The sequence below is a fragment of the Apis florea genome, unplaced genomic scaffold, assembly GCF_048593485.1.
Source record: "Apis florea isolate Af1SG1 unplaced genomic scaffold, ASM4859348v1 contig_3170_pilon, whole genome shotgun sequence".
Lineage (NCBI taxonomy): Eukaryota > Metazoa > Arthropoda > Insecta > Hymenoptera > Apidae > Apis > Apis florea.
The window spans coordinates 2,064,755-2,092,549 of NW_028256714.1; the positions used below are offsets into that span (position 1 = coordinate 2,064,755).

Sequence of the window (27,795 nt, forward strand, 5' to 3'; positions counted from 1 at the left end):
GCTTCCGCGGTGTTGGACGATCGTAACATCACAAATGAAAATAATTTTTCGAATTACAGCTTTTCTGTTATTACGGAGTCTCGACTCGGGTTTTTCCCTATATTTATACAAACAAGAATTATCAGATCGGACGACTAACGTTGGATCATCGAAATAGAAATATTAATTTTCGAAATATCGAAACGAGGATGGTGAAAGCGACAACCACCGTCGTTCCATTCACCTTTCTATCGTTCTCGTCTATCCGTTTCCACCAGACATTTAACCCGCGTTCGTCTACGCGGCCTACACGTGCCATTTAAACCGCCGAGTTTTTTTTGCCTCGAAGGAGGCGTGGAGCGGCGTGTGTGGTCTCTCTTTCTCTCTCCACGAACTTGAATATCTTCCGTCGCAACCATTTGGCGGATTTTTATTCTCGTTCGCAAATCAGCCTCGCCTCTCTCGTTATCTTTTCGCGAAAACTCGTATCGTTCCCGAACCAACACAGGATCGACGCAAGAAAGGAAGAAAAGAGAGGGATCCTGGTAAAAATTTCAAGCTCACCGTTGAATCGTAAATTCACCACCTCGCCCCTTCCTTTCACCTGATTTTCCTCCGCTCGTTTCTAATCTCGGACTCCCATTCTTCCCGTTTAACCTCTTCGCTCCTCGACACGTTGGAAAATGGTTTATATATAATCTTTCTCGCGAGCAGCGATGAATATCAACCGGGTAAAATTCGAAAAAGTAAGTTTGCGCCTTAAAACATTGGATAGAATAATATCAAGATAGCGAATCTTCAAATTCGGTTTTTCATTTATCGTACGTAAACGAAAGCATAATTCTTAATCGTTGTATCATTTTCGTCCCGACATATCTCATTCGTATCGCAGACAGACGAGGAAAAACGTAATTGGAAGGGAAAAAATGTAGGTCTCTGGTATAGTAGAACGGTATGGAAACTTCGAGTCCGATCGAGATGGAAGAAAAACAGAGAAAAATAGAGATTAATGTCGAAAGATCGAATATGTATCGCGAACGTAATCTACGCTCGATCACGTTGTTTCCGAGTTAAGCATAATAACAACTATCAAGTACGATAATTGGAGATAGCCAGTCGATTAGTCGGTTAAAGCTGACCGTGCTTTCCTGCAATTGTCACGCGTCTCCTGTTGCTTTCGCGACTCTCTCTCCAACAATTACGCGCTCTAACGAGCTTCCTATTCTCACGAACTTTCCATCTTTCAATGGCGATCGACCAACAATCCCTCCAACTTTCTACTCCATCTTTTTCATCATCGGGCGAATCAACTCTCCACCGGTCGTTCCTTTAAATCACACGCGATCTACTTTCCCATCGTATTCTCCTACCTTTGCTCGATCGATCTCGAAGAGTTTCATCGCGACGGAGCAAGATTTCTTCCCCGTCTATTTACCCCCGCTTCTTCGTTATTCGAGACGAGACGATCTCGAAATTAAACGAGATATCGAAGGCGCGATCGAAGGTTTACGAGCAGGGAGATCGAGGGAACGATAAACGTTATACCCACTCGGAGATCGGAAACTCTATCTCTATCTAATGGGCCGCGCGTTTTTCTTCTCCCTCGCGAGGATCAACGCGAGAGACGGAGAAAGGAAACGAATTATCCTCGCCACCTTGTTTCGCCGCCCCACCAGATTCCGATCTTCCTCGCATTCGGTTCGAGGAACATTGGAAAGAAGGGAGATTCGTTCCTTCGGATTCGACACCCGTGCAAATTGAATTCCGGTTTTCGATTCTTTCGCGTCTCGTTGTCCCGAGAACTACGCGCGAACAACGATCGATTCTTTTTTCGAATTACACACGCATTCGTTTCCTTCCTCCTCGAGCGAAATTTTCCATCTTCCCCGCTTGCGGACGAGCGGATACATCGGATTTTTCGAATCTTTTCCACGGATCGCGATTTTATCGAGATGCCTCGACGTTTTATGGAAGCTTTTTTTTTTATGCGATAGAAGCTTGGCAGATGGGGCGAACAATGGATCCACTCCACACCCTTTGACCCGGCAGGCGAGCAAGATCGAGAACACGGGGATTCGTCGGAGGAAACGAGCGTGGTAATCGACTCGGTGGATGTAAAGCTGGCTTATACGTACGCCTTATCTATATACGCCTTCTAAATTACAGCGTATCGAGTAATGAAAACCCATTCGCCGCAATTTTATCGCATCGGTCGTATGCTGCCATTATTCGTATCGTATCGCGTTCCGAGTTTAATTTTTACACGAGTCGAATCGTGGAAAATTGTTTTCCCCGGGAAAATATCCCTTTCCCTCAAAGGGAAGACACCTCGACACGATTAATTCCATTTTCTCCCCCGCTTTTGTCGCCTCGCGTGCATCGCGGACGATCGCGGGAGAATAGAAATTTTAACACTTCTCTCTCCTTTTAATTCGAAACGGAAAAATATTGGGGCGATCCGGGGATGATTTTTAATTCAACGAACGTTTGATAATTCATCCAACTTTAAATTCCTTGATTCTTCGAGGAACATACATCTTTTTTAGAATCAAAAATTATTATTATTAACACTTGTAGATTGTATCGAGAGGTAAGATATTTAACCAATCTAAAGTATCTAATTATTTGTCAAAACTTCTATTAAAAAAGAAAAAAAAAAAAAGGAAAAAAAAATTATCGCGCGAATTCGCGCTCTCCTTTCGCTTCGTAAAATGCACATTAAAAAACTGCGTTTTCCAGAAGAAGAAGAAGAAGAAGAAGAAGAAGAAGAAGACGAAGAAGAAACTGTCCCATCGAAAAGTTGAAAAAGCCAGCAATTGGCGCGCGTTTTCATCTCGTTCGCGAGCGCAAGAATAATAATAATAACAATAATAATAATAATAATAATAATAAACACGGAGGAAACGAGTTTTTACGAGTTAAACGAGCCATCGGATTCGCGTTCTCCAATTCCTCCCCCCTTAAAGTGCATTCACCACCCTCTCCACTTGCTCGGGCTAATTCCAATTGAATTTACCCGCTGAATCGGTCGCGACTTTTTGCCTTTTCACTTCTCAATTAATCCCGGCCGCAATTTCTCCTCTCGCCAGCAATCTTAATTGCGCCCATTCTGGAAATACCAGAATACGGCAAGAAAAGGGAAAAAGAGGGAGGGAAGATTCTCAAAGAGAGAGAATCGAGGAGAGAAGAATCGGGTCGGTTTCACTTCTTCACATCTCACGAAAATTGTTGTTCGCGCGCGTTTCATATGGAAAAACGATCGTTTCACGCCTCTTCGAGAACGCTTCTCCAGATTTCTCCCCGCAAACTTCTCTCGTTTCTTCTCGCCTTTCAACGCGAGAGAGAGAGAGAGAGAGAGAGAGAGAGAGAGAGAGAGAGAGAGAGAGAGAGAGAGAGAGAAACTTTCATCCCCTTTCTCGTTTTTCCATTCTTTCTTCTCACGCACGCGCTTCATCCGCGTGGAAAAGCGTCTTTGGGGATCGATCGGGTCCTCCTCAAATTAAATTATCGCGCCGCCGCATTTTCACAGGCCGGCCCTTAATGTATGAACGAGTAAGGTCGACGAATAAACGTTTTTAATCGAGTTACACCGCGGTGTTTGACATCCGCGCCAACTTTTTCGATCCGGCCCAAATAACGCGGCAATTTTTCCCTTTTTTCTCTTTCTTTTCAATCTCACCCTCACACCCGTATGCATATATATATACGAAACGGCCGATCGACACGGATTTATCGCCACTTTGACACGTTCTGACGGATCTTCGGATCGTTCCAAGCCTCGACCCACCTATTTTCAGCATTTTCAACTGCCGTTCTCTCTCTCTCTCTCTCTCTCTCTCTCTCTCTCTCTCTCTCTTATCGTTCATCTTTAACCTAGGACTAGTGCTACGCTTTCTCGACAAATTTCCAAGTGGCTTTCCAGCATTGACCAGCCCTGTCCCTATCGAGATCGACTTGCTCGCTTGATAATCCCATTTCAATCGAAACGTTTCACCATCCACGAGTCTTTTCTCCTTCTTCGATACAGATGGAACGACGTGGTTTCACGTCTCGCGAGCGGAGGAACGAAAGAACGATCTCGAAAATACACGTATCCTCGAATCTGGAAGGGAAATTGTATCGACGCTACCTCGAAACTTCGTTTCCAATTCCAACCCCTCCCCTCAAGAAGGAAAAAGAGAATATCCGCACGATAGCCGGATACATCGCCTTAAAAACGCCAAGGTGTTCCGCTCCCCCCCCCCCCCTCGCCCTTCGATTTCAATTTATCGTGCCCACCCACCGCTTGCATTATGTATCTGGTGAGGCGTACGTATCCCCCTCTCGTTTCCAACCACCTTCTTCCCGTGCCGCGGCGTGTATTAAATTAGACGGTGACGCGGGCGAGCGAAGGAGGCTGCGCAGCGGTGCGGGGGCGCCCCGGAGCTCATCAAGAGTCGGAGGCCCATTCACCCGGTCATTGTCTGCGGTAATGGAATGTATTAATATCGGAGAGCCCGCGGGGCCGACGTCCTCCTCTCCCTCTCCCTTCCTGCGTCGGACAACCGCGGCCTGCAGCACGAGACCAGGCCGGATATACGTCCCCCGGGACACGGAATATTCGTATAAAGCGTTGTTGCATCGCAACAACCGCCGTCGAACACTGGACCCTAACGCATTAATAATACCTGAACGAGGAGAGTGCGACAGGTCTCTCCTTTTTCCACCCACCCGGTTTTCAAACATCACCCGCGATAATTGCAGCAAGGGGTTGCACTTTTCGCGCGCAGCCCGAAATTTTTAAAGAGATGGAAACGACGAATTATTCCTGTAATAGAGATAGGTGATAGGCGTCTTTGAATCGTTTCGATCCCGAAAAATTTCAACTCCTCCGCGAAACAAATCCCTCCTGGATTGTTGGAAATCAGCCAGTTTCCACCCGAATAATCCGGAGAAAGGGGGGATTTTTTTTAAAACTCCGCCGAGTTTTATTTTACGATGGACGGATACGATGCTCGTTGTTGCGTCGATAAATTTTTGCGGGAAAGATTTTCACCGAATTCCCTAAGCTTTATCTCGATTAAAACGAAAGTGGAAAAAGAGTGGAGAAAGAGTGGAATTCGTTAAATTTCTTCGAATTATTCGATATACTCGTACTCCTATCGTCCTCTATGCGCCCCGCGCATTGTTACGCGCATTGTCATGTAAAATTGCTTATTAGCGGACAAAGGGGGGGGAGGGGAGGGGTACGTGATCGCATGAATGGAAGGCCGATGAATATGGAACGAGGTTTGCACGGAGGTTCGATCAGCACGGAATTATCCGACTATCGGGTCCGGCTGGATTAATTGCGGGGGGCGCGGCTTCGATAAACACACGCCGCGAAAGGAAGAGTTTCCGCGTAAATATTAATTAGAGGCGGCCGAGACGCGAAAAAGCGCGGGGGGGGGGAGGAGGAGGAGGAGGGAGACACGCTGATTTAATCGCGCGTTGTTATCCCGGGGATTTGTTCTTCCTCCCAATATGCATCATCCCTTCCGATTAGAATTCATCAACTTTCTCTGGCGCCGGCTAGAATCGAATCTATTTTCTTTCCTCTTATTTTTCCAACATGCGCGTAGAGATAAATGAATTTTTCCTCTTCTGCGATCCTAATGTATCTAGTATAAATAAAATAAACCGATAAATCAATATTCCTTATAAATTCTTTTTGTTCATAATCGTGACGAACATTGGTTATACACACTTGAAATTCTCCTTCCGTCCATTCTTTTTCCAATCATACGCGTAGAATCACTTCGACTTTGTTCGATTCCAGAAACCACGAACGAGATGAATGATATTTAAATAACGATAGGACGAGATGAATCTTCGTCTTCTTCGATCCTAATGTATCTAAGTAAAATAAAATAAAATTCTAATCAATATTCGTTACGAATTCTTTTAACGTGAATTACGAATTATCATTGATTATCGATTTGAAATTTTGTTGCATTCAACATTTTTTACCTCTTTTTTTATTTTACCTTTTTTCTCAGCATCGCTCAGAATCGATGCGATCGAAGTCGCACATTTCTACGAACGTAACGCGTTAAAATAACACGTAATATCGAATATCTCAAGAACAAATATCTAATCCAATCCCCCTCCCCATTCTTTCATTCTCGTTTCATTTCAGCCGCGCGACGCGATGAAAAACGGTCGCATGGGTAAACGTCGCTGGGTTTTCGCCGTGTAAACGGAGGAGGGGAGGGGGAGGAAAAAGCCGACGCGGCGAGATTAGAAATAATTACCTCCGCTCTTTGTTTACGCGCGATAACGCGTCCCGCACGACAAACTCGACGACAAACCGGATTCCGCGTATTAACCCGCGTCGTCGCCGCGCTTTTTTTAGTATTCATAGGAAATCCTCCGCGTGGCGGGGAATCCGCGGCCCCATTAACGAATCCTGAAATATTAATTCTCCTCCTCCGTGCCGAGTTTCGACCGCGATTAAATCGTGTCTGCCGTGTCACGAGGGGGCCGTTCATTTACCTTTCCACCCCACGTCTCCGCCAATTTCCTTCCTCCTCCCCCTGCTTTTCGACACGCATCGCCACCGTATGAATTATTCACAGCGATAACCGCTCGGACGACGTCGTACGAGTAATTATCGTATAATCGAGCGTATAAGCAAATCTCGAGAGGACGACTCTACTCCCTCCTTCTTCTCCGGCGGGGAGTCGTTTCTTTGCGACGTTCGATCACCACGATCGGAGTGATTTAAACGCGGAGATAATATTTCGCGCGGAGGAAACGAGGCCAATAAATTTTCTCGCGTGTACCGCGAGATCGCTTAATCCCAGTAGCCAGAGATCCTCCTCCTCTTCCTCCTCTTCTATTTTCTGATCGGCCGGTTATATAAACGAGGGTTGTATTTTTGGAACGAATAAAGCAGCGATAAGCGTCTCTTTAATCTTCCATAAACTATCCCCCGCGTATGTGCACGTATATATACGTATGCTTTTGCCAAGTTTTCACTCGCTTTGGTCACGTTCCACGGATTGATGGGAAGCAATATTTCCGCTATCCCATCGCCATCGGTTAAACAAAGCAAATAAATCCTATTTCTATCCCCGGACAAAATGGAATTCTTCCAAGCTTGCTGCTTTCACCGATTCAATCGTGCGATCATCGTGTCTCTGAACACCACCATCCCAATCATTCCAACGCGATTCTCCCGATTCTCAAACTTATCGAAAATATTTCGCCTCGTCCAAAATCCTTTCTTCTCGTCACACGCGATCTCCCAAGATATCGCCGCTCAAATTTCCCCTCCCTCCATCGACCCACGATTCTCTCGTCACGCTCTAGACGAGGCGCAATTTCATATTCCGCGGACCCGTCCTTCTCCTCCACTCTCATTGTCTCGCGAAATCCGTCGTTATAACGGCCATTCACGGAATCAGAGGCTGTGTGTATAAACCTACCAGGATCCTATATTGAATCCGGCCTATAATAGCCTAGCCTCCACTCCAAGCATTTCGAAATTACGAGACTCGTCCCAAGAATTAGGATATTCCCTATTCGTATATAATTGCGTACGATTGGCTTATTCGATGCGAATGACTCGAGAGAAAAAAAAAAAATCGTAGCCAAAAATTTAAGAGCGAGAAAATCTAGAGCCTCGACTTGAACTGACTAGGATCTCAAAATTACGAGAATTCGGATATTCCACTCTTTAAACTTCATTTGTAATGTTATTATTGAATGTTGCCAGCGACGCTACTATTGATACCACAATTGATACCTATTTGTTTTCTTCGATACGTTTCAAATGTTTCGTAAACAGGTATCTACGCAATTACGTATCATTAAATATATTCAGCTAAATCCCTACATTTTATTTATTCTTTTCACTGAAAAGAGCGAGAAAATCCCATTGAATCTACAATAACATTGCCTAGCCTCGACTCGAGCCGATCTCAAAATGCGTCGCAACAATTCCACTCAGGAACTTTAAACCGATTCGAGAGGAGCTATCAAATCTCTCTCGATCAACGAAAAAAAAAAAAAAAAAAAAAAGAAAAAAGAAAAAGAAACTCGTGAAATTGTACCCAAGATTCGAAACAGTTGCATATACACGCGTAGGTGTACGGTTGGTCGATCGCGATTCAGGGCGACGCAACGACAACGGGAGTAGTCGGCGGATAGATACGGGTGACGAATGGTTGGCTGGCCATCGAAACGAGAAAAGGTTCGCTTACCGTGCCAGGTGGGGGCCAACGTTTCCCGTGTCGAACGTGGAGCTTGCCGTGATATCCGCGTCCGGGATCGCGCCCGACTCCATGCCGAGCGGCGCGATGCATTGGGCTGAAACAAACGAGAGATCGGGTTAAAACGTCGCCGTCGCCGTCGCCTTCTCGAGACGCGTTCCCAAGCCTGGAGGGGTTGTATCGACCCCTTCGTCCCCTCGATCATAAACGAGCTAAATAACCGAGGTGAATCCGAGATGGATCGGATGGAGCTCGGTTTACGTTCTCCTCCTACGACCTCCGCACATCCCTCCCCCTCCAGAGGTTGGAAGAGTTGGGACTGCCTCAACGTTTTCCCTCCTATCTTCGCCAACGATCAAATTGTTTCACGAGGGAACACGGCGGCCAACTCCTATCTCGATACGATATTGTTCTCCGTTATATTTACGATTTTGCTACGGTTGGCGAGAACTAAGAGAGGGGAGAGGCTTTCGGGACGTTGTACGCGTGGCTCGATAAATTGTCGATGCAGTCGGAATTACGATTCGAGCGGCGGTGTAAATTGAAATTCTCTGAAATTGAGTATTATCATTGACACTCGCCCGATTTCATCATCCGCCGGGTGAATATATATACGCAGTGGGGATAACGAACGCGCAGTGATATTCGCGTGGCGTACTTGGTGTTCCACGATTCGTTTCGTTGCTCGATAATTAGGAAAGAATTGGCGGATCGATTATTATTCGCGAAAGATAATTAAGACGATTAAAGTGGAGGATGCGTTTAAATCAATCGTTAAATCTCTCTCTCATAGAATTTTTAAATTTCGTATAATAGAAGGGAAAGAGACGCGTACGCGTTCGAGAAGATTAATCGAGATACTTTACTCACGATCGAGTCGAAACGAGAAAAATAAAGCAATTCGTGTTTACGGAAAACTCGAATTACCGGTAAATAATCGATCGCAATATACAAATCCGTCGAATATCGCGCGCAACTTTGCCTGAAGAAATAATTTTGGATAATTTGGATTCAACGATTCGCAACTACCCGATTATCATAGAAAATTTTCGAATTACGAATGGAAATGGAAAGTAGAGAAGGAACACCAATCGAATCTCGTGTAAACGATAAATTCGTACAGACCTCGACATCCCTGGTTCGATTATCGAAGCGATGCGCGCGCTGGACTCGCATCGATTCCAATCTATGCGTATATATATATACATATTCTCTATCACTACTAACTAAAACGGTAAAATTTGCGTCGTTTGCGAGCATTGGCGGGGCTGTATAATAAACGTATAACACGTATAATTCCGGATATCGAGTGCAGGTGCACCGGAACAACGCGATGGGAGAATGCAGCTTTGTGCCGCGAGTGGGCAGAGGCTCCGTGAGAATTAATGGCGGGGAATTCGAGGTTATAACGGAAGGAATCCGTGCTAAGCCATCGAGAAACAGAACGGCCGCGTATAACGTGGGCGGACCATTAATATTATCGGCCAAACTTTGTTCCCCATCCTTGAACGAATCCGCGACGTCGTAATTCCTCCCTTCGATCCGGCAGAGTGGGGGAGAAAGGGAGAAAGAGAGGGGAGGCCGGTGTTATCATTGTAAGATGAAATTCCTACAGATTGCGAGCTCGTCGCGAAAACGACGTTAGAGTCTGTGCTTCGAACCGGGTAACGAAGTAACTCGCGTGTAAATGAATTAATTTCTACGCGAACTTGTGTGTCGCGCGGAACGTGTACTCTCCCGGGGGAGGAACTGGGGCATCGATGAAACTTGACGGTGCTCTTCTCGACTTTGGGGAGGGGAGGAGGAGGAGAGGATTCAGGAGGGATTGATTATCGTCGAAGAATATATCGAGCGATTTAAGTAAATTTTATTTCGAAATGCAGAGACGCGGGCGAAAAATATATATATATACTTTTTTCGCGTGATGATTTTTTTTTATTTAAAACCACAACTGTCAAATAAATACCGTACGTTTGACGTAGGGAATTACAAAAGCTTATCGCTTGTTGTTATAAAATATTATTACGATATACTGCAAATAATGAAATTTTAAATAGAATTGAATTAAAACGAATTATAAACGATATTAATATTAATACTCGAAAATGCATAAATTATCGAATTCTGAAATAACCGTATAAATCCTTATTCTTTTTCCTTTGATTTTACATTTTTAATTTATTATCATATCAATGATCATTACCATTTCGTTCCAACTCGGGACCCTAAAGTTAATCCCATTTTTCTTCGATATTTACGAGTTCTTATTAAAAAAAAAAAAAAAAAAAAGAAACGCATAAAAATATATAGAAATAACACAGTCGAAAATTAATTATCCACCGCAAAGTTCGATCCAAACCTTCGACCAACTTTCACTGGGAAAAACTCTTTCGAACGCCTAGACCGCATTGCGGATACAATTCCCCCTCGGATCCTTCTTTCATTTTAATTCCAACCTCACGTTTCAACCCCGATCTATCCCCATTCGACAACCTAAAAAAATTCCAATTACAAAAAAAAAAAAAAAAGAAAAAAAAAGGAAACGCGCGAGTAACAACTCTTTAACGCGCTCTCCGCGAATTATTTCCACCGGCGTGGATCGTCGAGGAATCAATAACGATCCACGTGGAAAAGACAAAGCGGTGCAGAGGATCGGGCACGCTATTACTATTAATGAAGCCTCGATATATCGCCCCCACCCGAACCGATTCTCCCTCGCTGTCGCTGAAACTTTCCCCCTCTCGCGAGAATAAACTCGAATATCGTTCTCCGCCCAGAATCCGTTTCCTTTGTCGCCGCTTGTCCTCCCTAACGAGCCTCCCTCCCACCATGAGATCATATCGCGTTCATAAATCGATCGCGAATAACAATTTCGAGGTGGCGAAAATTTACCATTCCACCGTTTTCATCCCATCTCTCTTTTTCCCTCTTTCTCTCTCTCCCTGTACGCGAGAAAACTCCTCTTTTTTTTTCTTTTTATTGCAGTCCTCCCCCCCCCCCGTCACGATACATCATTACTTGTTTCTGCTCTATTGACACAGGTATGAACGGGCCACTTGTTTCGATCGGTTTCCAGGAAATTTATATCGCAATTAGAGATCCGATTCGATGGGAACGAGTCCACGTTTCCATTTCTTTAATGAAAAAACCCATTTTCAACGGAAGACGGTTATGCTTCTTCTCTCGTTGTTTGTACACTCCTCTCTCTCTCTTTCTCTCTCTCTTTCTCCTTTTCTTTAATTTTCCTCTTCGCAGGCTAGCTTAGGAAGAAACCGAATCGATTCCACGGCAACGACCTCGCGCTACGTATTCCACTTAACGAGCCACTTTTCTCGGGTAAAGGAGTCCACCAAGTTGGACACGGGAGGAAAGCAACTGTCCGTTTACAGTTTATTTGGATTATCGATGCACGCGAATATATAAAGGTGCGAGATACATAAAGGCGAAATTCTACAGGGCGGAATATTGGGATATTTTTTCAATCACGCCGGCAACCGGTTTCTTCGACTTACGAAACGATCGCAACGTTTATCGTCCCCTCGTTTCGAATTCTCGCGATGCTCTCGCGTAGCAACAGGTTAATACGTTTGCTCGAAAACAGAGAGAGAAAGAGAGGGAGGGAGAGAGTCTCGCGATAAGCAAGACTATATATACTTGGCTGCGATTTTTCGAATATCGATTTGGGAAATTTTATGCCACGTTTTACGATACTACCAGTAGTTTACGCTAATACGATCGCGATATCCTTATTTATCGATTATTTCAGCCACTTTCTGCACGAACGGACTTTTTGTCCCAGTAATCGAGATTATTTATTGGAATTATTTTAAATTACTACTCCCGCAAGGAAAAAAAAAGTACTCGATCTATCTATAAAATTAAATTTTTCTTCGAAAAGTTGTGCTGAGGATTGATTTAAACTAAACAAGACAGAAAAACAAAAATTTTTTAGAAAAATTCCACGGTAATCGAGAAATTAAATCTGGCAGATTTGCCAGACATCGAAATTAAAAATTGCATCGGAAATGACACGGAAAAAATTTTAAAGATTTAACCGTATACACGTTTCTCCTCCGAATTATAATATTTCAAGTAGCATTTATCGTATCGTGTAACTCGTGGTTCGAATCGATTTCGAATATGGTGAACTCGTTAGAAGAAAAGGCAACGCGGATGACGGATCGTTGAGCGAAGGTAACGGGCCCCCGTTGGATGCTGACTAAGCCACTCCGACATGCAAATCGATGCAAGCTTTTTTCGTACGGGCCGATGATCGATTAAACGCTCGATGAGGACAACTTGTGAGACGTCTACCGCGGGAAATTTACTTGGACGTTTATTGAACCATTAAATTTCAGGGACCTTTATCGAGGGTTGGGTGGAATTTGACTGAAAGTGCCACTAGAGTAGAGGATATTCGGCTATCCCTTGTGAAAGGAATATTTTGAACGAGAAAAAAGAGAGAGAGAGAGAGAGAGAGAGAGAAAGGAGGGTTGTACGCGGTGTTTTACGATCGAATAAAGATTCCGTTACATCATACCTGATATTTCACGTTTCATCTTCAAAGATTAGAAATCTTTGAAAATTATTCTTTATCCTACGCAAGAGAAGAATCATACGCAATCAATACACCTCCTTCGAAATTGCTAAAACTCGAGAAAGTATCAATTTCGCAACCGCGATAAGAAAAGGAGAAAAAAGAGAAAAGGATCGATGTTGTTCGAATCTCATACGATGCGAAAGCAAGTATCGACGAAATATTTAGTTTCAAAGCGACGCGAGGGCGTTAAAGAAGGTTAAACGGTGGAAAATCGAGATAACCCGAGACTCACAACGCGTACCACGCTACGAAATTCCTGTTCTCGATTCCGAGCCGTGGAAAGTCGGTGGATCGAGACCGATCGCCAAATAATTCGATCGAGATCGGTTGTCGTCGATGCGAGCGACCATCGCTGTGGTAAAAGTTTCGCTCGAAAAGTTTCGAGGAGCGAACCTACCCTTCCGCGAGAGTGGTGGTTGTAAATCCAGGAGCGGGTCGCGAACGCGGATCGAAAGTTCGTCGACTGCGGTCAAGCGCCACGTGTATCGCCGCCGTTCGATCGTTTCGCTCGTTAATAAGTTATGGGGCAAGTTTTCGCGATGAAAACTGTAAAGATTGGGGGGCGGGGGGAAGGGAGATTACACAGGTGGCGGTTGTTGGTTACTTACAAAGGTCTACGGCCACCGTGTTGTCGGCCAGAGCGAGAAAAAGCATAAGGTGGACGGCAGGTATCGCCCTCCCGGCGAAGAAACCGAAGCTTTTCACCATAGCTCCCGTTTCGCGCGAGGGCTTCACCCTCGCCCTTTTCTCACCGTGACTCCGCCCGTGCCATTTCTGCCTCGTCAACCTGGAACAAAGAGAAACAAAAAAAAAAAAAAAATACAGCGAAACGTTACGAGAGAGAGAGAGAGAGAGAGAGAGAGAGGAGATCTCGAACGACGAGGTGCGTAGCCTGGGGCGCAGACGTTCGAGTGGCGGCGCGTCTCCTCGTTGTTCCTCGTTCGAACGCTTCCGTTCGAGGCCTCTCGCGCGTTCGACCAACGTTTCTCTTTTCCCCTTCGACTTCGTTAGAGGGATTCGACTCGAGGGGAGATTCGACGACGGTGAGAGAGAGTCGAGTGTCGATCATCGATTTTATCTCGATAAACGAAAATACGCGGGATTGCTTTTCAATTTGGATTTTTCGATATTGATTTTTCACTTGTTGCGCCGATTCGCAAATCTTTGAGAAGAACAAGCTGCCGCGAAAGAGAGGGCGGATTACACGAAATTTGCACGGAAAGGATGCGCGATTAGAGTTGGCGGTTAATACGGGGATTTGCGAAATCTTTGAGAAGGTCGAACGCCGAGCGTTCGATTCGGCGAACGAGGGAGGCGATGGATTATTAAATTTGCACCGTTAATTCGCCACTCTTCGAACGTAGGAGGGAAATAAGGGAGAGCGGAGCGTAGTACGAATAATTTAAATTCAAAAATCTCTACTTCTCCAACATTAACGTGTTTTATCTCGTTTGCGGGGAAGCTTTTAAATGCGAAACGCAGGGATACGAAACGTTTTTCGCCGATGAAACAAAGTTTCATAAGCTGGAGCTAACAGAGCCGAGCTGAAAACTCGAAAAATAACGCGTTTAAAAAACAGCCCCCGAAGGGCTGCCCCGGGCTCGTTTTGCCGATGTCAACCGATTTTTATTTAGCGGCAGACGGGGGTGTTCTGTTAAAACCGATACAGAAACACGCTCTACGCTCTAATTACGGCCCTTGAATATTTCACGGATTCTCGTACGCCGTCTAAATACGCTCGGTGTTTCACAACGCGATTCGCCGAATTCGTCTCGGTCGAATTGAAATTTGAATCTTTAATAATAACGAACTTCTCTATACGTACTCTACGTTTCAAAGTTTCGCTCGAAATACGTACAACGAGACGAAATGTCGCTGTTCAACGACGAACGATTTAAAAATTTCTAAAAAAAAAAAAAAAAAAAAAAAAGAATAATTCAGCCTCCACCACATACCATGATACGAGAAACACGGGACAAAGCTACCACGCTATTCGACTACGTATCATCCTCGTGTCACTTACCGTTAACCGACTGACGCAATCTCGAGACACGGTGTGTACACAGACAGTGTCACGAGATCGAATAATTTATTAGTTGGACACCGGACGCGGCTCGATGTTTCGCGGATGCGAGAGAGGAAAGACGTCGTGGAATACGATACGCGCGATTTCGACTTTGATCGAGTGCGCCGCGGTAATTGCGCCGGAAGTGAATAAGTGAATGGGTAGTAGAAACGGTAGTAAGAAGTCGGCCGGTCGTAGGCCTCCCCGTTAAACATACATGCGATGGACTTAGAACGCGGTGGAAAATCCACCAACAGTTTGACGCGTGTACGTACACGCTATACGTATATCTCTCCTCCCCCTCGGAAAATTCTTTCAACTCGGCCGAGGAATTGTTGAACGAGGCGCGCAAGTGCGCGGTAGCCTCGATTGCTGATCAAACAAAGTGCTTCAAGTGCGCCGCCTGCTATTACCGCGCATCGCGGATGAACTTTCTCTACGTGCAGCCTCGCGAGAGATCTCATCCGGCACGAATGAAAAAAAACGATGAAACCTCGCTTCCTCGAAAAATAAAGAAAGAAGAAGAGGAAAAAGAAGAAGAAGAAAACGGAACGCGTTCGTTTCGACACGCTCGCGCTGGTGATTCTCGGTGAGCTTTAAAACATTCCGATCGATTCTCCCCCTTTATCCCCTCCAATAACGAAATTATTCGTCGATTGTTTTCTTTTCATCTCGGGGGAAAGCGGATTATCGATGCTCGACGGGGAGGTATGCGTTGTTGTCTCGGCCAAGCGTTTATTATTCCATCGACGCGACGCGAGGAAGAAGGTCCGTTTCGCGATCGGTATCTCTCTCCTCTCATAGACGCACGTACGGTGCTACCTGCCTCGTTTACCTCGTGCATACGCGCAAGAGGAAACACGGGTTAAGGGGCTGGGGATGGTGTAAGAGAGGGGTACCCGCGGGTTAAGCCACGGGTGTAAGCCCTTCCTAGCGATATCCTAGTTCGACGCGGAATCTCTCTTCGTTTGCATAGCAATGAGTTTATGCAGATTAATACACGCGAAACGCGTACAACGTCTCGTGGGATGTAAAGCAACCGGTACCTACACGGATCCGCGAGCGTGCATGCATATTTTATTGGCGGCGCCCGCCCTCAAGGATCCCCGCCGATCGCGCCACCAACCCCACGCGTCGCGATTCCACTCCTCTCCGCCGCTCTTCCATTAGTTATAATCCGCGGCTCCCAGACTTTATCAAACAATGGCCCGTGTCGCCTCCCCTCCCTTCCCTCGTTTGTCTCCAGGACACGACGTAAGCCAGCCAGGCCGAGCCTGTTTAGCGATACGTGGAAGGGGATATCGATTCGTTTTCAGTCATTCTCTCTTTTCTCTTTTCGTCGCGTGTCGATAGTTCTCGAGCTCGAGGATTTATCGTGAAAGATTTAACCGTCGCGTTTCGTTTCGAACGCGGTATGCGTTCTTCCTTGATTGATTGATTTCGTTCTACCGGGTACCGGTTTTTGAAACGGGGATGAGGGGAAAAAGAAAATAATAGGAGAGGAAAAAGAGAAAGAGAGAGGGCTGGTTAAGGAATCTGTCTGTATTTGGTTCGATCCGCGTCCACTGATGGGGGAGGGGAGGGATTAACGCGATGTCGCTATTTTGCATACACGTTTTACCCGTTTCGAGTGTACGAGCGGATAGATGGATCGATAAGTTAAATCATTAGCTGTTTCATATACGCGTAAGAATCATTATCTCCGTTTAATCCGGTTAATTAATTATTTTCAACGACGGAATACAAGAAATCATATAATTATATACAGGGGAGCAAGTTCGATTATCTTGATTACACGTTGTCAAAGATGTTGTCCCGACAAACTTTCTCTAATTCGATTCTCTTAAATTTTCAACGATACCGACTCTCAATAACGAGACGATCGAAATTTCTGTCTCTCGTAACGCGCAATTAACGAAAGACTACGTGACAAATTTGAAGAAACGCACGCGCCAATCCACCAATTGTGCGCGTATTGCAACCTCTTAGTCGATCTCTCCCGTTTCGAATCGTCCCTCGTCCCTCCGATTATAAAATCCATCCAGTTTTTCTTCTCTTTCAGTTGTGAGATACGCTCGCAGAAAGGAGAAAGAAGAGTAAATTGTACAATAGGCGAGGAAAACGGGTAAAATACGGGCCTGGTTACTTTATCCACCCCTTCCATTGTTCCCAATTAAACGTACAACCGCCCACGCGTATTCTATCGCACGGGGGGCGTTGAAACGTAATCGATGTCGCGATAACATCAGCGAGGCCGATCGATTCCAAATCGGCAAAAATCACCCGTATTCCCGGTGAAAAAGGAGGAGGCGTTTTACCACCTTGTTGACCTTAATTACGGATCGAGAAAAGCCTCGATACACCGCTTCAGCGTGAACGAGGTGAAAAGAAGGGAAAGAGAGAAAGAGAAAGAGAGAGAAATATACATAATAACACATTATATAAAAAGAAATATATATATACGAATAAATTCACAAATATCATCGATGGAGAACCCGAGATAAGAGAGAGAGAGAAAGAGAGAGAGAGAGAGGGAGAGAGGGACAAAGAAGAGGAAAAATAAAAAAAAAAAAGAGAGACGAGCGGTGGTGGAAAAGCGATGCTTATCCGCCGTGGAAATATGCACGTGGTGCAAGGGATAGGGAGAAAATACGAGCGGCGTATCCTGTCCGGACGAAACGTTAATGTCAGTTAATTATCTGTAAAACGCCCGAGGCCGGGGAAGGGAGGGGGGGAGGCGGTTCGTTTTCGAAAGCTTGTAACGCGTGGGCGCGGCCCCCTCGTGTTTTTTGGAACGGAATTTCTCTCGTTGTCGATTCCAGACCTCGTGAAAAACCGTGGCCGCTCGTAGCTCACTCGGCTCGCTTCGATTCTTTCGCCCGATACACCGATCGACGACGATCGAGACACGAGATAGAGCGGCGGCGGCAGACTTTCCTTTTAAAAATTCGATCGGGTAATTAAAATAACTCCCTCGCGTGTTCACATTTTTCGATTCGATATTTTCCTCCCTTCTTTTCCTCTCGTTTCTTTTTTCTTTTCTTTCGTTCTTTTTTTTTCTTTTTCTTTTTCTTTTTTTTTTACGGGTGGTTCCAGTTTTAACGAAAGGGCGAAGGGTGCGGCGATATTGGAATTGTTCACATAGCAATCGATAGCAATTTTTCACGTTTTTACCGATGGTATTTCATCGCTACGCCATGTCAGCCCTCTCCCCTCTCGACGAGGGAATTCTTTTTTTTTTTTTTTTTTCTACAACGAACAAAAGCGCGGACGACGGATCAGGGCAAGTTTGCGGTCCGATCCTTCGCGTGATCCCCGTGTCCTGTTCGACGGCACGCTTCGACGATTCCAATCCATTTCGAGGCGAAACTCGCGCGGCCAAAAAAAGAAACACGACCCTCCACCGATACACAACCGCCGACTGGTCCCCGACCGTGTGTATTTACACGCGCGCGCGCGCGTGTGCGTGGAGATCCTTTCCTTTCAAATATTTGCCCACCAAACACTCTTCTCCCCCCCTCTTTCGCGGAGACGAAAACTGCGAGCGAATCGCGGCCGATCGCGAAAGAGCGCGGAAAAGGGAGAATAAAGTTGGAAAGAAATTGTTTCCAACATTTTCCCGTGGTATTTCGAGAGATGGTATTTTCCTGCTAAGACGGCGCGAGGCGACGTTTACGGGACGCGGGGAAAGTATCGAAAGCCGGCGAATGTTTATCGTTTCGTATCGACAGACAACGGTGGATAAGATAGGTTGGAATTATGGAGGGCTTTATTCGAGAACCGTGTATCGCGACGGTGGAGATTTATGGCGCGGTATGTGGAGGCCCGGCCGACGTTCCATTTATCAGAACTCGGTACCTGTAGCATTTCGGCCCGAATGGCTCTGCGAAACATCCGCAAACTTCGATCCCCGATGCGAACAAATGGATGGAGTTTCGGAAAAGGAAAAACGCGGATGGAAAAATCACAATGGGGCAGATAGAGAGAGAGAGAGAGAGAGGAGAACGGCTTCGCGGATGCCTCCGCGTTTCCCTTCCCTATTGTGCGCCGACTCGTGAAAAATGCACACTGATTTTCCGTAACAATGCTGACGAAAGGAGAAATTTTACCGATCGGTCGGGCTAAAGAGATGTACCGTGAAATATTTCCACCCATCTTGCCCGTATCCTCGACGGACAACGAAAAAGTCGCGTTGATTATTAACGTGGCCACCCCTTTTCTCCTTTCTTGCGCGTCGATCGTATCAATTTCGTCGAGCAAAATGGGGAGCGAGGGAATCGATCGATCATCGCCACATGGATTAGACGATGTTTCATCCGTGAATTTTGACAATTCTTTTTTTTTTTTTTTTCCAGTTCGGGACTAAATCTATCTCTCTCGAAAGTCAATTTCTAGAACGCGTAAATCAGCGTGAAATGTGGCATCGTTATTTCGTTCCCAGCGTAAAATAAACTTTATATAATAGAGGGAATAGCGTACCGGTATAAAGTCACGATCGTGAAAAATGTGGCTGGTTTCTCTGGCGAGCGCCTAACCGGGGTACAAGTAGCAGCCTCCTGCCGTATCGTGGAGTGCATACTCTCACGACTTTGACTTGTGTAAAGTCGTTGTTCTAACGCTGCCCCACTCCACGCACACACACACACACTCTCTCTCTCTCTTTCTCTCTCTCTCTCGAATGCCAGTAGAAAGGAAGTAGACGAAGTTCGTCTGGAAGAAGAAGAAGAAGAAGAAGAAGAAGAAGAAGAGGACCCTTTTATGGTTTTGCACCGAGTAACCTCCCCGTCGTTTCTTCTCGCTGCAATTCCATCGAGGTCCGCGGGGCTTCAACTTGCTCGAATTGAAAGGAAATCGAATTACAATTAACACCGGCCAACTTGCTTTTCAACTTCCTTTTTATTTTCGTATTTCCCGATGGAAACACCGTCGACTCGAAACAATTTCCACCGACCGATGTGCGATCTAGGAGAAGAAAAAAAAAAAGAAGAAAAGAGTGGGAAGGAAGACGAGATCCGCCGATATGATACGAGAGAAAATAACAAATTTTGACGATGATGAATAATTAAATATCGCCTCGAACATTTCGAGGTGACGATTAGAAAAGAAAGTTCGAAAAGGCCGCCAAGTTAAACGTTTAAATCGCTCGGCTTATAAAACGTATAAAAACGGATTCCATCGCGAAGCGCAACGTTCGATCCGACGAGTGTTCAGCGCGCGGAGGTGCGAGGAGAACGACGAACGCGGATTATCCACGTTTGGTAGTTGTAGGCACCGTGGGAAGAGGAAGGATTGTAATCACCACTCGAACCTGTAGTGGCACTTTCTCGAGGAGAGAGGACAAGTGGCCGAAAGTATGTCCCTTATTGTGCTCGTAAATGATTTTATTTGACCCTCGGATTACTCCGCCGCGGAGAAAAGGCGCGCGCAAACACTCGAGGGACCTGTTTAGCCGCGGCTCCCATTAATGTCCATTATTGTTGAGGGAAGGAACACGAGGTTTCTCGTCGAGTGTCTCTCGGAGACCGCCGTTCGAAATGGCGAAACCGCGAATGGGCCGTTCTTCTTCACGATCGAAGGAGAGAGGCGCGCGCGTAAATTAAAAATTTATCGTGTTTAGAAATTTCGCTACGGGCGACTTTACCAAAAAATGTGCACGGTGCGTTTACGCCTCGCGATTCGAGTTGCTTCGACGGTTTTATTGAGAAAAAAAAAAAAAAAAAAAAAAAGGAATCGATAAAAACAAAATATTGAAACGTTTCCAGAGAAAGATACTATAGATGCGCAATAAATCCAAACAGGTCGTCGTATCGTACGATACGCGGTATCTAACGAAAGGGTTAAAAATTTCGTGAGATGTATTTCGTTTGTCGAGTAATAACCGCGAATGGGCCGTTCCTCTTTTCTTAAACAAAGAACGAACGAGGACGATGATTTAACGCGCCTTTTCTTTTTCTCTTTAATATTGCCACCATGTTGGCGAAAATTTCGCGAGACGTATTTCGTTGACGCGGATACGAGGAGAGGAATGCCTCGCGATCGACTGAGACGCGTGGAGAATTATTTGCATAAACTGTTCGACTCGGCAGCGTGACATCGGCATTTGTCCATCCTGCTCTCTAATCTCGCGCGTGAACGAGTCGTTAGTCTTCCTCGAGGTGCACGTCGTTCGGGAAACGCGACAACCGGCGCTGAGTCATTCGGTTGATGCGAGCGAGAGAGAGGAAAAAAGGACAGGGTTCGAGCGGAGAGCAATCGAAGTTGGGCCATTCCCAAACGTAATTCTCGTGAATCGCATTCTGATCTTCGCCACCGGGGTCGTTTATCAACCTCTCGATTCGACTGCTCCTCGAAATTCCTCGATTCCTAAATTTTGGAGTAGAATCACCTGTATCGATAATAAAAACTGCGAAAAGTGTGGAAATCGAAATGATTGGAAATGTTTTAAGTAGGAAGCTAAAGAATTTTAAGTCAAGCGAAAGGGTAAAAAAAAAGTTTCATCTTCGAAAGGTTGAACGACCAAACCCCGAATTAGAAGAAACTTGGACCGCGTAACATCTGGAAACGGGTCTCGCTTCATCGTCGCCAGTAATTTCGTTCTCGTTCCATCATTTGTCTGCGACTGCCTAAGACGTTTATCCGTTAATTAACCGGTCGCACGATAGATTTATCCGACGAAAGTGGACCGTGCTCGTTCCCCGATTTGTTCGTATAAGCTATACTCGGGGCTGGGTCGCCGTTTATTGGCCGTTCGCGTGATTTATCATCGCGAGATGAACGCGCGCGATATAATGATCGTCGGAAAAGGAAGGAAACGTCCTCGGGGGGGGAGAAAACTGATGCGATTTTTTTGGGTCAATCAGTCGGCATTGGCAAGGCTTCACCGGATAAAAACGGTAATTCTCACGACGACCTTTTTCTCGACCTTTACGACTCGAGTTTACTCTTTTCCCGCGTTCCATTAAGTTGTTAACGCGATTAAGAAACGACGATGCGTGTATTTCTTAGATCCACAAATCGATCCTCGCCTCGCGCAAAAAACTTTAGCTTTAACTTTAACGTTCGACACGGGAGAAGAATATCGGTCATCGTATATCGAATCCATTATTTATAGGAAGAAGAGGGGGAGGGGGGATATGTACACGAGTTTTCGATGAATCGACCGTATCCGCGAAAAGTGCATGCGCCGATCCGCTCCAAGGGAATTCAGGGATACAAAAGCGGATGGAAAAGCGAGGTCCCATGTATATGTATATGTGCGCTACTGTCCTCGCGTGTGTCGCGTTATATACGTATCGCACACACAAGTTACCTTTCTGCAATAAAATACAGCGGCGCGCGTAAAACGGCGACGCGCTCTGGCGAGGCAAAGAACAACAAACAGCGAGTCAGGACGGACGATTTACATGCATAAACTGCCTTCCCTCCGATTCTTTTTATCCTCCATTTCCAACCTCCCCTCCGTATCGTCCACCCCTTTCCTTTATCCGGCCCGCTGCAATTTCTTTCAGATTCGCTCCCTTAATAACGCGAGATTTTCCGGAATTATTACAAGGAGGGGGATCCTTCCGATCTCAATCCTCGGACGATATCGCTTAAACCATCGTGAATATGCTATTTTCCTTTTCAACGTTTACGATATATAATTTCAAACTCATCGTCCATTACCGGCGGAGTAAGATGAAAACAAGTTTTCGAGATTTAGATAGGAACGATTAAATGTTTCGAAGGAATTTATTCGAAGGAGGAGGTTGAGGACGAGGCTCGTTAAAAGGAGGGGGGGAGTAAAAGTTAAGTTTCGGAGTTATCTTTCGAATCGTGGAATTTCAGGTTTTGGATTCACGAGTTGAGAAGTGTCGTTCTCAAAGAGTACCAAGAGTTACCGGATGTTCCTCAACATCCAGATGCTTCCCCTCGGACCTTTCTCGGTCGGATCCTTAAAACTTTGCCTCTTTATACGCGAGACGTGCACAGCCCGGTCTCCCCTCCCCTCCACTCCCGACCTCCGCCAAGTTCGACGTGTTCGGAATCGTTTCTGTTGACTCTAACGAGTCCGAGTCCCGACTTGTGCCGGGTTTGACGAGGCTGGCGTCAAGACCCTTGTCGGATCTAATTAGCCCACCAGGCGCCTCCTCCTGTTCGACCTTGCTTGCCAGTTCACCGCCGTGTCAACCGCGATTCGAGTTGCCGCGAAATTCGTGAGCGAATTCTTTCCGCTCCGAAATTAATTGCCTCCGATCGATACGAACCTATGTCAAACCTATCTTTCGAAGAAATATCGATAAGTTTTAACGATCGAACGAAAAAAGTTTTATCGTTTCCCGAGAAAGGCGATTTTTTTTCTTTTTTAAAACTATCGGATCGTATAATTCTAGTTGGTAAACCACGTCGATTACTGTATTATTCATCGCCAAAAAATAGGATTACGCGTTAAAAATAGTAGCGACGCGTTACGTGGCTAGAATAAAAGCGGTCGGGAGGGTACAATTTAATCGAACGTCTCATCCGTTTAATGATCCGTCAACGAACAAAAGCGACAAATTGCGAAAGCCGTAACGAAGCACGTCAGCCGTCCCGATGAAAACCAAGGCAAGATATCGGGGATAGAAAGAGAAACCAAGTGATTTAAGTTTCCATTCAAAGCGACGCGCCGCTTCTTAAATTACGCCTTTCGTGTCCCCGTCGCACCGGTGACATGTTTGTGCCCGAGGAATCTTCCACATTTTCAAAATAACGTCGCTCCGCCGTCCGCTCTGATAAAAACAGACAGCGAGAGAAAGAGAGAGACTCGGGCACCGCTTTTATATCGTCCTATTAAATCAAATACCAGACGGAAACTCTCTCTCTCTCTTTCTCTCTCGCTGCGAGAAGCCACTCTCGTGAAAGAACGCGATTCACCGCGATTAAACGTGATTTCCAAGCGGCAGCTGGTTCCACGAGGAATAACGAATCTCGTCTCTCGAAGAGAGAGAGAGATGTAAGGAACAATAATATTCTTAAGTGAAAGGAGAGAAGGAGGAGAGGGGAGGGTTGGAGAGGGTGGGAAATCGCGATCAAAGCGATTGGTTATTAAGACGGATAGGAAAGGAGCTGGTGTGCACGGGTTGGTTGACTCGAGAAACAAGAGCAGACGCGAAGAAGAGAGGATAAAGGCGGAAAAGGCGCCTCGACCGACGCTCTCCGACTCGTGTGCCCTCCGGTCCTCCCTCTCTCTCTCTCTCGCATTCCGTCACTCTGTGTCTCGGCGCCCTAACAAGCCTCTAATGAGGAACGGGTGTTACTCGTGTCCTCCGCGGTACTTTTGCGCAATTACCATTTATCACATCTGCCTCTCCACCGTACACCCACACGCGTCCCTTCCTCTTCTTTCTCCTCCTCTTCCCCTTTATTTTTACGCCTCTCGCAGAAGAAGAAGAGAACCGGTGGCGGCCATTGACACAAAGAGTGGCGTGTCGTATCCGGCGTCTCGCATACACTTTTCCGTTGTCCGAGAATCCTCGTTTCAGATGGCTCGACTAATTTATCACGAACGATACGCATCCCGTACATTTTTCTTCGGAGGATCATTTCGATGCGATCGAATCCGTTCGAGTTGCAATCGTATCGCGTACTGTTCACTACTGAAAACAACGCCTACGCGTAATTCGTAATATTTGAAAATTATTTTCATTTATGAAGTTACGTTACGAATAGTTACGGTTTAACACTGGAAATATTCTCGAAACTGTCTTGGCGTACTCTGAATTCTGTATTCCGCATCGTTTTCTTTCTCTCCCAATCGGATTAGTATACAATCCGTCGTGTCAGACCCGCGAGACCTCCTTCCTTCCTTCTTCCCCGATCGGCGAACGATACGTGTGTATTAATCGTATTTTGAGATAAAAAAATCGGGAGAATTTATATATCTATGATAAACATTCGATCGAGATCCATATGGAACGGTCCCGCGGGCAAGCAGCGAGACGGCAATTCACGTAAGAACAAGTTTAAACGCGCGGGATAAATAGACTGCGAGGAGTTTGGGGAGCAAGTATCCAGATTTGCGTGCAAGATTCGCTCTAACAAACCTCGAATCCCAAGTTTGTCGCCCGTTAGAACGATCCGAGGCGAACGTGCTTGATCAACGATGGATACGAAATCGTTATCGGTGGCTGTCGCGAAAGAAGAGATCGGTTTCCTCCTCGCCCGATCCAAGAGGGACGAAGCGGATATCCGCTCGAAAGTGGGATATCGCGAAATCGGCTTGGTGCAAGGCTACGACGACAACGACGGAAATTTCCGGGCCGGCGATAACGTTCCGCTCGGTTGGATCGTATCTCTTTCCTCGCGAAAAAGATTTGACCGAGAGAGCGATGGCTATGGTGTGAAAACACAGAGGGAGATCGAAGGGAGAGGGCAAGTTCTCGCGGGAATTTCAGCTCGAAAGCTCACGCTGTGCACGTCATTATGCGCGAATTGAGTTACTCGGGTTCGAGGAAAGGGGATTCCACCTCTCCCCTCGAGGAAAGAAAAAGGGAGGAGGATGCGGTGAAACATCGCGCAAACGAAGTGGATCGTTAAAGTCGCGCGCCTCGATCCTCCACCCTTCCTCTCCAACAACAATCTTCGCGTCCTCGGGGAATTTAATTCGAAGATACTCCCTCCGGGTAGTAATGGGCAAGATCGGCTGTTCGATCTTGCAAGGGGAATCTTCCAAGGAATACAAAGGGCTATCTTCTCGACACTTTTCCTCGCGATGGGGGAGGGGGGGGATGATTTCCGGCTTCGACTTGTTAACCGACGTCTTCGAAATTAGAGGATAAAATTCGGGCGGGGAATTAATATAGGTAACGATGAAACGAATTAGGGCTGATCATTATTATAATTCGAGCGTTGGTCGGCCTCGAATCGGAATTACAAATCGCCCGAAATGCAAATGTAATTTTGAAGGTGAAAATGTAAATCGGGGGGGATGCTCTCGAAAGATTAAAATTAATAAGAAGCTTGCCAGGAGTGAAATTAGTCTCGATTAGTTGTCCGTGTAAAAATGATAATCGCCAAGCCGAATTCCTTTTTTCGTTCACGTGGCCATTCAAAACCGTGCGATCGTGCAAGTAAGAAGATTACTCGTGTGTGCAGAAACATTTGTACGTACAATTGGAATGGATGGACTTTCATCGAGGTTGAAAAAGAATAAAAAAAAAGGGGAGGGGGGAGAATAGAAGCGATATATACTCGTTGGCTCAGGATCGATTTAAAAAAATTCAATTCGAAAATGTTCGAAACTCGCTTTCTAATCCATGGATACGTGTATATATATATATTCACAGGCTTTAATTTTATTGCCTACGTCAGCTCAACCACAACCTTTCTACTTCAAATTCACTCTAGTATCCCCCCCCTCCCCGGAAATATTAGATTTGATAAGAAATCTAGAAATCGCGATAGAAAAGGCGATTAGAGATTAGATTGTAATTTCGTTTTTAAACGAATTACTTCGACCTCGCCTCGTCTCGGATATTAATCGATATCACGAACGGGATCTCTCTAATTAAATCGAAAATCGAAAAGTGTTCGTCACGTGGAAGATGGAACAATGAAGATGTTGAAGGGAGATTTGCACGCGCAAAAGTTTATCGAAGCCCGAGGTTAAAATTCCGAGTGTAAAAGTGTAAAATCCCATCGATTACCGCCCCTTCCCTCTCTCAGAAAGAGACAAAAGAATATGTGTCGATCAATCTTCCTCTTCCGACGATTTTCCACGCGATCCATCCCGTTCTCGCCGCAAAAAGCAGCGAAGCAGCGACAATATCCAACACTTTCTTGCTCTAACGATAAAAGAGACGTTGAGGAACGCGAGACGGACTCCCTCCTCTCGATCGAGCCTCTTCCCCTTCGATATCTATCCGTGAGAAAAATTCGCAGAAACGAAAACTCGGGAAGGGAAGAAAGAAGAAAAAGAGAGAGAGAGAGGGAATGGAAGAAAGTCGATTTACAGTGCGTTTTTTCGTTCGAGGAATTCTCTCGACCGGTTGATGATACCTCGTCTCGGCGGAATCTCGGCGAGTAGTGAAAAGTCGAGTCTCGGTCGGCACCCTTCGAAAGAAAGGGTGGAAAAGTGGTGGGCGAGGGAGAAGAAATAGATCCGGGGAAAGATACTTCGGAAACGGTTATTTCTCCGTTCATTAAGTTTTACGGTCGGCTCACCACCGCTCGCCCCTCGTGTTCCCGCGAGTGTAGATCGCGTGCTTCTCCGCGATTTTCAATGGCGTGCGACCTCATTACCGAAATAGTACTCATTACTCCTACCACCGGGACTGGAGAGAGAAGAGAGAAGAGGTCGAGGGGTTGAAAGGGGGCACGAGTGGTATTTCGTGAGGGGTGTTGCGCGGGGGGCGGCTGGGCCACTCCGCGTAAAAAGGGAGCTGTGCTAATGACCGCGAGTTATTCAGAGGCACGTAGCGGATCCGGAGCTCTGACGGAGGAGGAACATTGAGCCGGGTTCGTTGGGAACACTTAGGCGGAGAGAGAGAGAGAGAGAGAGTGGGTTCCTCCCGCGTTCTTGCCCGACACGCATCGAATCGAGCGTACTTCTTTTGCTTTTTTCTTCTTCTTTTTTTTTCGCTTTCTTCGGTCAAATTTTCTTCGAAAACTTGGCGACCAACTTCGTGACACGTCGCGAATGGTAAACTTAGGTGTCTTTGCGAGACGATAGCAGGTGCACTATCGTCGATTTATCGGGAATTTATACGAGATATATCTCTCTCTCCCGACTCCGTTAAGATAAATTTTACGGGGTGAATTTTCCTTAGAGAGGAAAAAAGTTGCGTGGAACGGGGAGTAACGTAAACGATTAATCTTTTATCCAATCGCTTTGTTCTCTCTCTCTCTCTCTCTTTATCAAACCCTTTGTTATCGTTTAAGTCGTTAAGTATCGATGA

General features: G+C 45.8%; 1 protein-coding gene across 1 annotated transcript in view; it reads right to left on the reverse strand.

Annotated features, from left to right (window-relative positions):
* The window catches only part of LOC100863173 (discoidin domain-containing receptor 2), a 136,213-nt gene that overhangs the window by 61,844 nt on the left and 46,574 nt on the right, over positions 1 to 27,795 (reverse strand). The window contains exons 2-3 of the mRNA XM_086910354.1: positions 13,422 to 13,600; positions 8,205 to 8,310 (exon numbers count right to left, since the gene is read on the reverse strand). Of these exons, the coding sequence (XP_086766480.1) occupies positions 8,205 to 8,310; positions 13,422 to 13,521 (206 nt within the window). The 5' untranslated portion in view covers positions 13,522 to 13,600. The remainder of the gene's footprint in view (positions 1 to 8,204; positions 8,311 to 13,421; positions 13,601 to 27,795) is intronic.